The sequence below is a fragment of the Gekko japonicus genome, unplaced genomic scaffold (genome assembly GCF_001447785.1).
Source record: "Gekko japonicus isolate JY-2015 unplaced genomic scaffold, Gekko_japonicus_V1.1 scaffold429, whole genome shotgun sequence".
NCBI classification, from domain to species: Eukaryota; Metazoa; Chordata; class Lepidosauria; order Squamata; family Gekkonidae; genus Gekko; species Gekko japonicus.
In genome coordinates this window covers 570639-587862 of record NW_015161964.1, presented here as the reverse complement: position 1 = coordinate 587862, position 17224 = coordinate 570639, and the positions used below count along the sequence as shown (strand labels likewise).

Here is a 17224-nt window from a genome sequence, read left to right as displayed (position 1 = left end):
CCATTATCTTCAAGGGCAACCCTATGTAGAGTAGTACAGTAGTTTAGTCTCAAGATCATAGTAGCATGGATCACTATGGGCAGATCAGCCAAGTCCACAAAAGAATACAGCCTCCTTATTGGATGTGTTTGAAAAAGGCAATCTGGGCTGCTGTAACCAATCTGCTTTTCCATCAATGAAACATTGTTGCTGAATTTGCTGAAGACAGACTAACTTCATTCATGGTGGAAAGGCAGTTCCCTCCAGAATATCAACTTTACAAAGTAGTATCACCTTCATCATATTTAAATTCACTTCTGACTTGCGCTGTTTCAGCCACCTGATCCTTGTTAATGGAGACAACTTCTCCAGGGGACTAATTTAAAATAATAAAGCTGGGGTTTTTTGGGTTTTTTTTAAATCTGCCAATAGTGATGGTTCAGATTAGGGGTGTGCATTTGGCTGTATTTGAACCCAAAAATATGCAAAAAAACCCCTTACCGGTATTTTTCGGTTTTTTTTTTAAGCTGAATACAGATAAGAGAATCTGACCATCTACTGGTATAGCTGATCCCGAATAAAGTTGAATTTTCCCATCTTTTTTGGAGTATATTCAGCTATACCAAATAGTGGGCAGTGGAGAGGTTTAAAGGGTTACAAAGTTAACTTTCAGTTCTCCTCTAGAGTTCTTTCCCACCTTTGCTCTGGTTTCCAGGGCAACAGGAGGGAGGGGGAAGAGGCATTTCTGGAGCCCAATGGCAAAAGCACCTTAGGGAGAGCTGTAGTGCCTTAGAGCAAATCATTGCAATGCTTTTGCAACTGGCACTGCATTTCAGCTTTGTTTCCTCTACTTTCCCCCCCTTTTCTTTTTTTGGTCTGGTGTGTGTGTGTGTGTGTGTGTGTGTGTGTGGAGGGGCTTTTGGTTTAGGTGGTCCTTGCTTTCTCTCCTATCTTAAGTCCTTTTTCCTGCCTATTTTCCCAGTAGTCCCCCACCCTGTATTTGTTGTTGTTGTTGTTCAGTTGCACAGTCAAGTCCGACTCTTTGCGACCCCATGGACCACATCATGCCAGGCCCTCCTGTCTTCCGCCATCCTATGGAGTTTGCTCAGTTTCATGTTTGTTGCATCAATAACCTTGTCTAACCATCTCATTACTTCTCTTTAATTTCTAGAAGGTTGGTTTTTGGGGAAGGGGGGTGTTGAGGCTCACTGTTTTGTGTTCCAAATGTGTGCTTCTGGTTTCAAGGGCTATTGAGTACAATACTTAGGTGCTGCTAGATAGGCTTTTAGTAATAAGGGTCTGTTTTAGGAATTGTTTAACTTTTATACACTTTTAATTAAATTTCAGCATAGGGCTGCAGTTCCTCCCTAACTAGGTCCGTGCTACGAGGATATTAAAAGAGGCAAGGTTGTGTGTGTCTTCAAAACAGTGGTATAATGGCCTAGATTAACTTTTTAAAAAGCAGCATGTGGCACTCAGAGCTTCAGTGAAGGCAGGCGCTTTTAGACAAATTTCCCTTTAGGTTGTCCTGTAGTTTTTTCAATTTTCAGGAGGGAGCGCCTGTATTTCCATAAAGGAAATCAGCTTGCTCAAATATAATTTAGTCAAGAGAAGTTTAATAAAGAGCCTTACACTTTTAAAAAGTTCTGCTGGTTCTGTTGCTAGGCACTAGTAGATTGGCACTGGGTTGGGCTGCTGGGCAGTGTTGCATTGGTTCTGCTGTCCTTGCAACCCCCTTCCCTCTCACTCAGATTGTGATCCTGTGCTTGACATCAGTCCAGTTGAGCTGGCATTTGCCACAATGGCACTGGGTTCTGCTGCTGGGCACTAGTAGGTTGGCACTGAGCCAGTGTGGTGTAGTGGTTAAGAGTGGCAGACTCTATTTTGGAGAACTGGGTTTGATTCCCCACTCCTCTGCATGAAGCCAGCTGGGTGACCTTGGGTCAGTCACAGTTCTCTCAGAGCTCTCTCAGTCCCACTTACCTCTGTTGTGGGGAGAGGAAGGGAAGCTTTATGTACAAATTACTTTTATTGGAATGCTATCTGTAAAAACTTAAAGACAATAAGGCATATAGTTCCCTTACACTGTTTAAATTTAAGAGAAAGAACAAAAGACTTTAAAAACTGTTGACAGCAATTTTAGCACATTCAGAGAACTGTGCATAGTGTGATGTGGACATTTCAGTAGAGCTTAACTGTCTTTCACAGAGGGGCATCTCAGTTTCACTGTCTCTTCATCTAGTATTACTTGCTAGCTAATTTATACCTTGATTTTTATTTGGATTTTATATATACTTGTGATTTTATTTACCCTACCCCCATGTACAAATAATAAAATATACATATACTCTCATGCAGTTCCTAGGGATAGTGATCTGAAATGCATTAATTATAACTTTGAGACTTCCAAGCTTGTCTAATAGTCTATTGAGAATGGCATTTGTGGTTAATTTTATAAAACAGAAAAATTTCCAAATAACGTCTCTGGTTTATAGTGCACATAAGCACAAAGTATTGCTATAATATTCTTACATTTAAGCTGAGGAAGTTCATTTCTAAACTTCCTTTAAATTCTGTCAGAACGTAACTGATTCCCCCACCCCACAGTGCCTACATTGTTTATGCGTTTTTAACTTGAGTCTTAGCACATAGGAAAATATAGGTATCAATATCTGGCATTTATGCCAGTCTAAAGAGAAACGATAGGGAATGCTAGAATTCATAATACTACACAGGGTGTCAGCTCTGTTATATGCCAGTTTTTGCTGTTCAGTGACATTTTTTGTCTTCACAGGAATGTGGGTAAAAAGTAGTTAAAGGTGGTCTGTAAACAGGATTACCATTCCATTCCTTTTAGGATTATATTTTAAAATGCCAAGGGTAGGTAGGATAGAAAGCCTATAATGGAGTCTGAAATGTGATTTTTTTCCCCCCTGCTCCTCAAAAGGTATAATAGTATTCCTTCCAAAGAATCTGAAGGGGAAGTTGTATGTGTGTGCAAAATACTTGAAGAGATGCTTCTCATTGAAGAAAATAATTTTGTAGTATGAACTATAAATAAGCAACTAATTGAATGCAGATGGCTGCTTTCAGGTGCTGTTAGTGGATGGGTTTTGACTGTTGCACCAAATATTGGGAACATACATAGTGACTAGTAACTAGGGGCCATGTCGAAGTTTTATAATGTTGCTGTTTGGATGATCTGGTAGAAGTCACACAGATCTACAATCCTAACTTTACTGTCCAAGCAAAGTCTTAGGTGTCTCTGAACCTGAATTTCAGTGCTGGCACTAGACCTTAGTGTATGCTTGCTACTCTTTGAGTTGTATAATACCATGCCAGATCCAAGACTGCCTCTGGTTGCCAGTTCTTATCAGGGGCTTTGGAGTCAATGTTTATATCATATTTTTTTAAAGACACGAGGACTTAAAATTCCAATTTACACAGTATTGTGTGGACTGCTTGTTTGATTAATTTTGCAGTTTTAATTTTTTACAGTGGCTTGAGTGACAGTCAAGTTTAGCTGGAATCTTTTTGTTTATTACAAGGCAGTTTCATCGAAGCTTGCATTTCCGACAAAACAAACATCATTCTACTGTATTTGAATTATGTATTGTGACTGTTTAGAAGTTTTAACAGATTACTGCTTCCCAGTAATGATATTTTCCCCATTTTTTTTAGTGGTACATGATTAGCATTGTACACATCTACAATCGCTGGAGAAACAGTGAAATTCGCTGTTATGTTAATGGTCAGCTAGTATCCTATGGTGACATGGCTTGGCACGTGAACACGAACGATGTACGTTTTTTATTATATTCCTGAATGCATGCAGATTAAATTAATTACTATATCCTTTTCAGAAATTTATGGGGGAGCTGGTCTAGGGACAAAGAGCATCCCTGAGATGGTGGCATTCTTGTTCTTCACAGCATTTCCTACAATGCAGAAATTCTGTTCAGAGGGTACCATTCAATGCGGAAATTCTGTTAGGAGGGTACCTTTCAGTGCATCAAGGGTGATCTTGCAATTGCTGTTCGCTACAATTTGTTTCTGATATTTTGTGCTTTATAGTAGCATCAAAGGGGAAGTCTTTCAGCTTTTTACAAAGTTTCAGTGGGAATCTAATTTGCAGTCTAGGTTAGATTTGTTTGCAATTATATGCCATATGATACAACAACAGATTTATTATGTTCGAATACATTTAAAAATGTATCTGCTCTATACTGTGAAGAAACTAGGTTGATTTTGAGTGATGAATAAGCCAGCTTGTCCATTCTTAATGTTGTATGTGAGGCATATATTGCAGCCAGCCATAAATGATTTGTAGTTTAGCAAAGAACTATGCAATGTATTTTTCTGAAAAAAATCAGAAAATATTGCACGACAAAACAGCTTCTGGCCTGCTTTCCTTTTGTGTATCTGTAATTTAATTTTATCTGTACAATGCATTAAATGTTTACTTTTTTTCAAAAATACAGAGCTATGATAAATGTTTTCTGGGATCTTCTGAAACTGCTGATGCAAACAGAGTATTTTGTGGTCAGCTTGGAGCAGTCTATGTATTCACTGAAGCTCTCAACCCAGCACAGATTTTTGCAATACATCAGTTAGGACCGGGATACAAGGTATTACTGCTGATTTTTTAAAAAAGTTTAATACATATACAGTGCAATTAAACCATATAAAATAATGTTTTGATATTTAGATGCCTCTGAAGTGCACTTAAATTACACTTTATCTTGGCTTCATGTACACATGTATACATACTTGTATTCTGCTACTACTAATATTCAAATTTTGTACCAAGTTAAACAATATAGATCTGCATTAAGGCAAAATTAGCAGAATATTGATGAAAAATTGTTGTCCATAGTGAAGTAGAAGAATACCAGTTATGGCAAAGAGCATGTATCCCTGTATATATATAAAATACTGGAAGGCAGTTTCTGGAAAAACTTGGGAGGGGCAAGTGAATTTGTCTACTGTATTTATGTTTTTTTTCTATTGGCGTGGTTGCCAGTTGATGTCAGTATTGCTGAGATAGAAGAGAGCAGTGTAAGATCCTGCATCATATAAGAACTACTATAATGAAAATGATTATTGATAGTAAAATTGATAGCTGAATTTTGCTCACCTTTCTGATATTGATATTTTAAGGCTAGTACAGAAGCAAAGACAGTTTCATATGACACTAAAGTTTGAAAACCATTTGTATAGTGCACTCTAATATATTTAACATTTCTGTATATATAGGCTTGTATCCTGCAAAGTACAAGCAGAAAGTGCTAGTGGTCCAGGATCATCCCTGCCCTCCCTTTCCCCTGGAACCCTTTCCAACCCCAGGAAAGTTGTTCCTGGCACAGAAGGTCTTCTGTGCACTAATTAGTGTGCAGGTTAGTGACTGTGGTAGAAATGGGGAAGGAAGCCATATCGGCCTTTCTGCTTCTTGCATGATCAGAGCTCTGTGGACAGAAGAGGAAGAAAGGAGCCAAAGGACCCTTGGTCTTTCACTGTTGAATGATTATAATATCTTTATCAGTAAATTGGATGTTTGCTTAGAGGGTGATTTTTTGAATGTTTGGTGGGGACATGCTGATATTAATGCCTTCTGGGCATGGATCTTGAAAGAGATACAAATCATAACTGGTTGTAACTTACCCTGCCTTCCGAAGTATTGCTGAATCAGAGGATCTAGTTAATAGAACAAAAGCAGAATCTATCTCTTTATTATTGACAGTAGCATGATTAGCTATAGCAGTGCAGTGGAAAAATAAGACGGTGCCTACATTACAGTCCTGGAGAATATGTTTGTGGGACTACTTTATTCTGGGTAAAATGACAACGTATGATTCTCAGTCTCTGTCATGTAAGAATTATGAAATATTTATGAAAGTGTGGTATCCTATAATACAGTATCGTTAAGAAAAGGAGATATTACCTAAAAATCCATATTACCATAAATTAATATGTATTTGAATGGAATCTACTTACGTGATCCAGGTAGGGCAATCTCAGTCTGTTCAGGTGGGATCCTCCTGAGATTGGAGGCCTTCAAATGCTTAGAGGGTGAATATATTGAGTATGAAAAGAAGTCATATTGAACTTATTTGATCATTTGGTCAATGTTGTTAACTCAAAAATGTTGTTAACTCAAATTTGTTACCTACTTTTTGCATGGTATATGCAGACTTCATAAGGCTTTTGATGTTACTTGAATTTGCTCACTGTTTCTAATTATGCTAGTTGTATACGCTGTTGTGTTATTCGTTCTGTTGTTAAAATTGTTCAAAATAAAAAATAAAAAAGAATTATTATAATATCCTTATCAGTAAATTGGGTGTTTGCTCAGAGGAGACAGAATACTAAAGATTATGTTTTTCTGTTGACCAGAAATCAAATTTGAATCATAATATTGTTTTGCTAACTTCTGATCTTTAAAGACCAGGATCCAGTGAACAATGCAACTTATTTTGCACAGCCACATTGGCTTTGTTCCCTTTCCCTCACAGCAGCCCTTCCTGAAGCATGCCAAACTGCTCTTGAAACTGAAGACAGTGTCAAAATCAGTTTGTTTTATGCCATTGAGTGTTAAGGATTTCTAAGACTTAAGAAGTAGTAAACCCAACTAAATTTGTTCAAGGTTTTCTCACCTTAAAATCTCTGGATTCCAGCCAAAGATTTTTAAAAATATCTGCACTGGATCTGTATTTCTTTAAAGCTTCTACATTCTGTTAGCAAACGGAGCATCTAATGCAGCTTCTTTAAAGATTGATAATATAAGCCCCAAATTTAATACAATTTCATGGTTGTTTTGATGAATGCTTGTAGAATTTTCTGGGGTTTGGAATGCATGTTTCAGTAACCTGAAAATGTAAAATAAGAGAATATTAGTACAGTGCTGGAAAAATTAATATCACATACATGGTGGCTCAAGTGGTTAAGACGCTGAACTGCAGACTGGAAGGTCAGTAGTTCAGCAGTTTGAGACCCGAGTGCCGCATGATGGAGTGAGCTCCTGTCTCTGGTACCAGCTCCTGCCAACCTAGCAGTTCGAAAGCAAGAAATTGCAAGTAGATAAATAGGTTTCACTTCAGTGGGAAGGTAACAGTGTTCTATGTGCCTTGGCATCTAGTCATGCCGGCCGCATGACACGGAAATGTCTTTGGACAGCGCTGGCTCTTTGGCTTGGAAACGGAGATGAGCACTGCGTCCCTAGAGTCAGATTCACCTGACTTTCGAGCATGGGAAACCTTTACCTTTACATGGTTCACTGACCATCTACACATTTACAGATGAACCTAGGATTTTTTTCCTTCAAATTTGCACAGGCTTGTTGAAGGCAAGTAAAATTAGAGTCTGTTTCTGAAAATTAACACTAGTGAGTGGGATTTTAAAGAAGTATTCTAGTAGTATGTTAAATAAACATCTAATCTCGAAACAAGTGAATGTTTCATTCATTTTAGTGGAGGGATCTAACTATTAGTTCATCTTTGTCTTCCTTGCAGTCCCACATTGGGGACTGTGCACACACAGGCCTGCCGCAGCAGATCTTCTAGCTTAGTATACTTAAGGGCATCCATGTGCCCATTGAAACTGTTGTGAACGTTTCCCTCCCAATGGTCACACAGTCCCAATAGCACAACGCCCTTTTCCCCTTCAGTTTATTCTTCGCCGCAGTGGAGTAGGTCTGTCTTCTAGCATTAGCATTCATGATACATTGTATCAGTTGAGAAGGAAACTGACAAATTGTTCCCAAAGAGCAGATCATGGGAAGAAATCCCTCCGAAGTTTGGTTGGTTGTGCCAGTATTTAAGAAAGAGTGATCAGATTCTCTAATGGCTCAGAAGAGCTTGTTTAAGAAATGTGCCCAATGTGGAGCAGAGGTGGCACAGACAGATGAATATAGTCTGTGCATGTTATGCCTGGGCGAGGGGCACAATGTGTCAAACTGCAAGGTTTGCCAGCAATTTACAAGTAAGATCCTCTATGAAAGAGCCTCCAGACTAAAGGCAGCATTGTGGGAGAAAGCCCAACAGGCTTCAGAGATGCTTGCCATGGTGGCTCAAGCTGCTGAGATCAAAGGCTCCATTTGTCATCTCCACAAAGTTGGCTTCATCGGTACCAGGCGGTGATAGGGTTTCAGCCACAAATCTCCTTTGGTGCTGAGAAGTCCCTCAGAGCCACTGGCCAAAAAAGTGAAGAGCAAAAGGTAGCATATAGAGAGCAGGAAGCCAGGGGCTAAACATCACTGCGCTAAGTCGGTTCCAAGGAAGGAACGAAGAGGGGAGAAGGACCCATCAGTAGAGCCTCTGCCTAGATCACCATTGGTCAGATAGGGATCCACAGAGTTGTCGCTGTCAGAAGGGGAGATCGGGATGGAGCCGATCCCTCTTTCAGAACTGTTGCATCAACATAGATCATCACAACTCGCTCTATGGCAGCAGCTTTTCTGCTTATGGTGCCATGGCCTTAATGTATGCCTCCTCATTACCTGCAAGACTGAATACAATAAGATAACTCTGGGAATGGAACCTCCAGGGGTTTCTGTAGTGCCAAGGTTCCTGGACACGACATTTGAGTCAGAAAAGGAGTCAAAGGATCTGAAGCTCCATTGGACCCAACTCTGGAAGAGGGTTTGAGTGATGTATCATCCTCATCATCTTCAGAAGATCTCAGGCTATATGCAGAGCTGATGCTTTGTATGGTGAAGGCATTGGAAATTGATGCAGCCACTACTTCTCAGTGTCAAAAGGATGATATTTTGTCACATCTATACTCTGAGTCACCAGATGTGGTGGCTTTTCCTATGTTAGAGTGATTCTTAGAGATGGCAGGAGAGTTATGGAGTAAGCTTGTGACTATGCCAGCCATGTCACGGTGTATAGAAAACTTTATAGAGTAAAACAGGATAAATGTACCTATTTAGGTACACATCCCCCACGTTCGTTCTTGGTCACAGAGGAGATGCAACTGAGAGGGTGGCAAAGCTATCATGCTTCACCAGTGGACAAAGAAAGGAAGAAGCTAGATGCGATGGGACTGCGTGAGACCTCAGAATTGCCAGTTGTCTTGTCATCATGGCAGGGTATCAGCTGTTTCTTTGGGAAAAACTGGAAGAATTGTCATGAGAAAAAAAGCATTAGCAAAGATTATTCAGACAGAGGCATTGAAGTTATCAAAGCAGCAGATTAATGCAAGTAGACATTCAGCTGAGACTTCGATGAGAGCTATGGCTACATCTGTTGTTTTGTGAAGACATGCATGGCTGTTGTTTTGAGAAGACATGCATGGCTGCTCTGCCAGTGGATACACACCAGAGGGTAGAAGATCTCCCCTTCGAAGGTAGTACTTGATTGTCAGAAAAAACTGATGAGACCTTGACACAGATTAAAAGAAACCATCAAATGGCAAAGTCATTGGTGGTGATGTGATCGGGAACAACTGGATATAAACAACGGTCCTATGTGAAGCAACTGTGGCAGTCATACTACAGAGATCAGAGTCCCTACCATCAAACCTGGTCAGAGTATCATCCCCATAGGTTTTCCAAGTAGCAGCAGCAGTTTAGAAGACGAAGGCAGCCTGCTAGGCTGAAACCTGCCCAGGGACAGGGTGGGAAGGCGCTGCATTCATAGGGCAAAGGAGCATTCTGACTGTTGCAGCATGACTCTGAGAAGTCACGTAACTTTTTTAATAGATCAGTGGTTTATTTTAACGTTTGGTGTTCTGTTACAACTGATGGGTACTTAGTATTGTTAGAAATGGTTATAAGGTAGAGTTTAGTTCCTTACCGAGAACACAGCAAGTGCTTAAAGCTGTGAATAATGAGCTACACCGGTTGCAAGAGGAAGTACATGCACTTATGCTTAAAGGGGTGTTAGAAGTAATAGATACCCCAGATTAATCCTCTAGGATTTACTCCTGTTTCCTTCTAGTACAGAAGAAAGATGGAGGGAATAGACCAATCTTAGATTTAAGGAAGTTAAACAAATTCTTACAGGTGTCTAAATTTCATATGACATCACTGATACAAGTGCTACAGTTAACTGAAGAAGGATTTATGGTTCACAGTATTGGACCTGCAAGATGCATACTTTCATATTGCAATACATAAGGAGCACAGGAAATACCTGAGATTCAAATATGTGGGGAGAGTATTTCAATATATCAAGTCAATGTTTGGGTTGGCAACCACACCAAGAGTGTTCGCAAAATGCATGGCACCGATTGTGGTCCACTTAATGTTTGAAAGGCTGTGATGTATCCGTATTTAGATGTTTGGCTGGTCGTGGCTACATCTAGGGAGCAATTGAGAGAAGATTTAAGATTGGTTATTGATACATGTGAAAGATTAGGTTTGGTGATAAACTGGATGGAATCTAAATTGGAACCGACTCAAGAGGTTTATTTATTTGTTTGTTTGTTTCAATTTATATTCCACCCTCCTTGCAAACGGACTCACGGCGGATCACAAAACAGATCAAAACTTTATAAAATACAATGTTATTAAATATAAAACAATTAAAACAACATATATTGGCCACTATTCTTATGCAGATTTTAAGATGATGCCATTTTTCATGTTCTTAATCTGGGCCACATAAAGATGATAAACCAGTAAGGGGGGGGGAGTGAGATTTTATTGGACGCCCACCACCTCAACCAAAGACCTATTTATTGTTGCAGTTCTAGAGGCTAAGTTAGGTAAAGGGGTTCTACCTCCAGATAGGGGAGCAGTCCTTAAGACTAGATGCTTTATGGCGAACCATTTTCAAACTGCATGTTCTATACCATGTTTGCTAGGCCTAATGACCTGTACAACAGCAGTTCTTCCTCTGGCTAGATTAGATATGAGACTAATTCAGTTGTGGTTCTTGCAACATTTTAGACCAATGTTACATTCCCAGCACAAGAAGTTCTGTATTCCTAGGAAGGTGACCAGAATGTTACCTAAGTGAACAGATGAACAGTATCTGTTTATGGGTGCATCGTTTGGTTTTAATTCTCATGAGATGGTAGTAAGTACAGATGCCCTCATTAGAAGGTTGGGGTGCTTATTGTTGTTACCAGTTGGTTTAGGGCAGATGGCATCAAGGAGAGAGAGAAAGATCCATATAAATATTCTTGAATTAAGAATGATTAAACATGCCCTAACCTCTTTTACAGATATGCTACAGGGAAAATCAGTGCTGTTTCAAAAGGACAAAACTTCAGCTATGTACTACCAGAACAAACGGGGGTACTGGGTCCTGACTCATGTCAGTGGAAGCAGTGGAAATTTGGCATTGGGAAGTACAACCAGGGGTCATTTCGTAGAAAAAGAGCTAGGGGAACTCATTAGCATAACTCATTAGCATATGCCACACCCCCTGACATCAGGGGCCCGGCGGTGGACCTGCAAGGCCAGCGGGAGTGCGAGGAAGCCCTGCCAAGGCCCTCCCTGACCCCAGGCAGGCAGGGGTGGGGAGAGGCAGGGAGGAAGCAACTTACCCTCCCTCTTCTCCTGCCTCCTCCTGGCTGAATGAGGGCCGGAAGCGGGGCGGCCGGAAGCAGGGGGCGGGGCTTCGTCATGTGCCCCGCCCCCTGCACCTCACCCGGGGGAACTGCGTTCCCCCGCGTTCCCCCCCGAAATGACCTCTGAGTACAACATGGAGTGATCCTCCAAGTCATTCATATTGCAAGCAGTCAAAATATACAAGCAGTTTATCTCAGTAGGGCCCTGGCTGTTAACCACGAATGGTCCATTCTAGACAGTTCCTTGAACCCTATATTCCAGATGTGGGGCACCACAGAATTAGGCCCAGCAGTTTTATTCAGTGGCAGGAAGGGATCGTCTCTCTTTGTGCTCTTTTATGCTTTCCCTCCCATTCGTCTAATTGGGAGAGTGGTGGCAAAGATCATTTGGGAGAACTCAGTTTTGATTTTGGTTGCTCTCTTTTGGCCACAACAAATGTGGTTTGCCAGTCTGAAACAGTTGTCCAAAGGACTGTACATTCACTTACCAGTAGTTTCTGATCTGCTAAGAATAGGGCAGACATCACAATCTGGCAAATACACGTTTGACAGCTTGGAGGATTTTACCCAGGAGTTCATGTGCACTTCTGGTGTTAGAGAAAAATTTATAAAGGGGAGAAAGCCAGTGACAAGGCATTCATACAGCAATAAGTGGAGCAGGTTTGGGGAATGCACATTAGCTAAAGGTGTTTTGCTTGAGAAGAAGAAGAGATTGGCTTTATAACCTGCCGTTCACTCAGAGTCTCAGAGCGGTTTACAGTCTCCTTTCTCTTTCTTTTTTTCTTTCCCTCCCTACAACAGACACCCTATGAAGTAGGTAGGGCTGAGAGAGCTCTTTTGAGAGAACAGCTCTGAGAGAACTTGTGACTGACCCAACATCGCTCTGAGGGAACTTGAGAGAACAGCTTTGAGGGAACTTGTGACTGGCCCAACATCACACCAGCACCAGCAATCTCCCAGATTAGATTCTGTGCTCTTAACCACTGCACCAAACTGACACTCAGAGGCACATCTAGCTCTCATATTAGAGTATTTACTCAAGTTGAAAGGAAAGGGCTTATCTTGCTTGCGTATTAGAGTGTATCTGGCAGCTGTCTCAGCGTACCATCCAATGATTCAGGGTCTGTCATTTTTTTTGCAGTTTGTTAAAAAAATTATTAAGGGCCTGCTTAATGCCAGTCCTCCAAAACCAAGACTAATACAGCAATGGTCATTGTCATTAGTACTGACTCAGTTTATGGACATGCCATTTGAGCCTTTGGTAACAAGATAATTAGAACTTAGAACTGTTGTCAATGAAGGTGTGTTTTTTAGTAGCAATTACATCAGCAAGACGAGTAAGTGAATTAGCTGCGCTGCGGATGGTCCCTCCTTTCCTTAAGGTATTTCAGGAGAGAGTGGTGATGAGGCCTAGTTTACAGTTTCTTCCCAAGGTAGTTTCAACATTTCATTTGACTCAAGAAGTTATCTTACGAGTGTTTTTCCCTGCACCTGATTCTGAAGCAGAAAAAAGGCTGCATAAGCTTGATGTTAGGAGGGCAATATTGTTTTATTTATATAGGGCTACGTTTTTCAGGAAAGATAACTCTTCATTTGTTTGTTATGCGGGAGTTTCAAAAGAAAAAAAAAGGCTTTGTCACCAGACATTATCCAAATGGATTGTTTCAGCAATAAAATTGTGTTACTTGAAAGCAGAAATACCTTGTCCATTAATAATACATGCGCATTCAACTAGGCACAGGCATCATCTGCGGCCTTCCTCAGGGATGTTCCATTGAAGGAGATCTGCAAAGCTGCAACTTGGTCGTCTGCTGACGCATTTGTAAGACACTGTGTGCTGGATCTGGATGCAAGAAGAGAAGCATCAGTGGGCAAAGCTGTATTACAATCTGTGTTTCAATAAAGTTCTATTTGAGGAGCTCGTCCCGCCTCCTGAGTGGTGAGCTTGCTAAAATCCCAATGTGGACTGCGCAGAAGACGAAGATGAAAACAGGGTTGCATTTACCTGTAACTGATGTTCATCGAGGTCTTCTGTGCAGGCACACATTCTCTCCCACCTGCCCCACTACGAGCTCACATCATTGGATGCTTGTGAAGGCTTAGATGGAACTGAAGGGGAAGGGGGTATTGTGCCATTGGACTGTGTGACCATTGGGAGGGAAATGTTCACAACAGCTCCAGTGGGCATGCAAATGCCCCTAAGTATTCTAAGCTAGAAGAAGATCTGCTGTGCACATGTGCAATCCCCAATGTGTGCGCAGTCCCCAGTGTGTGCCTGCATAGAAGACCTTGGTGAACATCAGTTACAGGTAAGTGCAACCCTGTTTTTTTTACCAGAAAGACAGAATAGAAATACTTAGGCAGATGGAGGGGGAAACTTTGTGTGAAATAGTTTGGAACTTTCCTCTGCACTAATGTGATCATGGAAGCCCCCTTGCATATGTAAGAACTCCCTGTGTACTTGGAACTTCCTTGTGTATACACATTAAATTGGAAAGGCAGATGCCACACAAAATTGGATAAATGCCACATATTCCTATATGACCTTTGGTCATTTGTGCTTCTCTTCCATTGAACACAATTACATTTCCCATAAATCATCATAGAATGGAAGGGAATTGTGCAAGTGCAGTGATTGTTGGATTATATCCTTTAAAAACATCCTTTAAAAAGTCCACCAGAAAAATAAAACCAGCAACATGGGAAGTATCCTACTATCTGTGTGCACACAGACAATGGCCATGTTCCTCTCCATTGTTGTATTTCTTTCCATCTCCTAGAAAAATCATTTTTGGATTTTCATAGAGTTGGCCTGTCCATTACATGGACCAAGGTGATTGTCTAGTGAGAAGGCATGGCTACCAGTGATGCAAAATGAGGCTTGCTGGTGGCAAGCTACAGCCGTGAGTGGCATGCCTCAGGTTCATGGAATTATAGGTGGAGGGTGTGGAGCCGGCTGCTGGGGCGTTCATACCTCACTTACCTTCCCCCACTCCATCCCCCAAAGGAGGAAGTGAACAGGAGCATGTGAATGCCCTGAAACTGGGCCATGCCCACCAGGCTTGTGGGATGTTGACTGGACATGCACTGCCCACCTGGGACTGTGTGTGCCTGGGTTGCAGCAGCAGGCCTCTTCACCTGACCAGCTCACCCCGTCCCTACAAAAGAGGGAAGGAGGAAGATTAAGCAACCATCAGGTCCTTCATCGGGCTCCTCACCCAACCATCTCTCAGGGTAGCAGCAGCTCCTTGTCTGCCTGGGTCTGTGCATAACCAGGCCAGCCTTGAGGGGTGGGAGGAGGCTAGTAGTGGGCTTAGGGTGCCAAAAGCTCTTGGGCCTGCTCTGGGGTTGCTGCATCCATGCAGAGGAACAGTTATGAGGATCAAAGCTAGACTGAGATGGTTCAAGGGGATGACATTGTCCTTTACTCCAGTGGAGCTGCACTTGCAGAAGAGAACAAAGGAAGCAATTTCAGCTTCTTTCCCTTTCCTCACTCCATCTTCCCAGTGTATGTAGCTGTTCCTCTGAATGGATTCTGTGACCCTAGGAATGATGTTTTTGAGCATCAGAAAGAGCTGAAGCCATACAGATAAATGTGGGTAAATTACACTTCTGTGCAAGGAGTGGTTGGATACTTATGATATGTGTATAATCTTGTAATTTATGTGCCTTGATGATTAAAATTATTGCTGTTGCTATTCTTCCATATTATATAAGAGCATTTAAATATAAATAATAAAATCATCTATTTTGACTGTTGCTTTTCTGCTACAGAGTACGTTCAAATTTAAATCAGAGAGTGATATTCATCTTGCTGAGCACCACAAACAGGTTCTCTATGATGGAAAACTTGCAAGTAGTATTGCCTTCACATACAATGCTAAAGCTACTGATGCTCAGCTATGCCTTGAGTCCTCACCAAAGGAAAACCCTTCAATATTTGTACACTCTCCACATGCTCTTATGCTTCAGGTTTGTATGTATTGATTGTGTTCATAATTTATTAATGGCCCATAAAACCTTAAAAGCTGCCAAGTTTTAATTGAGTCTTTAAAATGATTGTTTTATAAGCTTTTAATTTGTATAGCTGGCTGCTCTTTTGTTTCTATTAATAGAAATGATATCTGTTATTCTCAACTTCATTGTTGGTTTTCAAACAGAGGCTGGACAGCCATCTATGAGCTCTAGCTTTAGAATTCTTGCATTGATCAGAGGATTTAACTAGATGGCCTATAAAATCCCTGCCAACAACATGATTCTACTCTGTTTTAAATGAATAGTTTAAATGAATAAATAGGTTGTATTTATGCAATTAGCAGCAATTTTATGAATGTTGATGTAATATTTGTCTTATTTGACTATTTTGAATAACACTATTGAAGTGTACACACGTACTGACCAAAAGGCACAATTCAGCCACAGTTAAGTACTTCCAAATCCCATTACAAGCTTAAATTTCAAAACACAAATAGCAGTATTGGTGTTTTCATGAATGTTAACTATAAACTGAACCAAATATTCTTGTCTTACTGTAGGATGTGAAAGCTATTGTGACACATTCGATCCATAGTGCAATTCATTCAATAGGAGGAATCCAAGTTCTTTTCCCTCTCTTTGCCCAATTAGACAATCGACAGCTGAATGACAGTCAAGTGGAAACAACTGTCTGGTAAGTTTATTTTCATACAATTTATGAACAAAGCAAATCGTCTGCTGGTATACTGAGTTTGAATTGGGTGCAGCAGCTTATCTCCTTCCTGCGGAACCTTTGGGAATGGCATAAGGGAATCTCTGAAAACCATCTATTTCCACAAGGGTGGGGAAGTGGTGCCTGCTAGTTCTCTTTTCCCACTACAACTTCCCATGGGCCACACCAGTCCTCAGGGCCAGCTTTTTATGCATGGATGGGGCTGCAGAAACAAGAGAAAGTTGACAGATATTCCTTCCACAAGCAGAGCACTGCTTGCAGTAGTCTCCACGCAATTCAATGAACATGTTAATGTCTCTCTCTTTCACTGTTGCTGTATTCTTTTTCCTTCCTGTTCCTTTCTCTAACGTCATTCATACTGTGATTTGTGAAGAGGAAGTAAAGTATGCAGCTTTTTAAAATCTTGGAAGGGGTACTTGAATTTGGGACTTTAGAAGGAGGCCAGAGACAAGGATGCAGGGATCTTTTTGTAGAAAAAGAGCTGCAGGAGCTCATTAGCATAACTCATTAGCATATGCCACACCCCCTGACATCACCGGACATGTGTCATAAGGGCACACCCCCTGACATCACCGGAAGTGTGTCAGAAGGCCACACCCCCTGACATAAGCCTTCTGGAGGGGTCCCCATTTGGAAGAAAAGCAGGGTTATCAATGTGCACAGATAGACAGAGAGACAGAGGAAGAGACAAAGGACTGTTCTTTGCAGTAAAAGCCAGAAGCCTCTTTTAAATAAAATCTAGCACTGAGCCTCTGGCCTAAGACAACTGCAGATCTGCTTTCCCAATATCAATGTCAGTAGCAACAAATCAAACATTTGGTACCCAGATATGTAGAAGCTATGAAATAGCTGACTGATATTGCCTCTTTATTTCTGGCACCACAGTCAAAGAATAGATTTGTCTGTGTAACAGTTTAAGTAGGATCAACTTTTGTGCAGCATTTCTAGGCTAGATGTTACAACAGAAAGATTAGAAGAGCACAGCAGATCTGATAGCTCTGAATAGATTACTGGGCAGAC

General features: G+C 41.0%; 1 protein-coding gene across 1 annotated transcript in view; it reads left to right on the top strand.

The window, feature by feature from the left end:
• LOC107126110 (neurobeachin-like) overlaps nt 1-17224 on the top strand; it is a 600691-nt gene that overhangs the window by 72924 nt on the left and 510543 nt on the right. Inside the window, 4 exon segments of the mRNA XM_015429619.1 lie at nt 3661-3780; nt 4461-4607; nt 15271-15468; nt 16032-16165. Of these exon segments, the coding sequence (XP_015285105.1) occupies nt 3661-3780; nt 4461-4607; nt 15271-15468; nt 16032-16165 (599 nt within the window).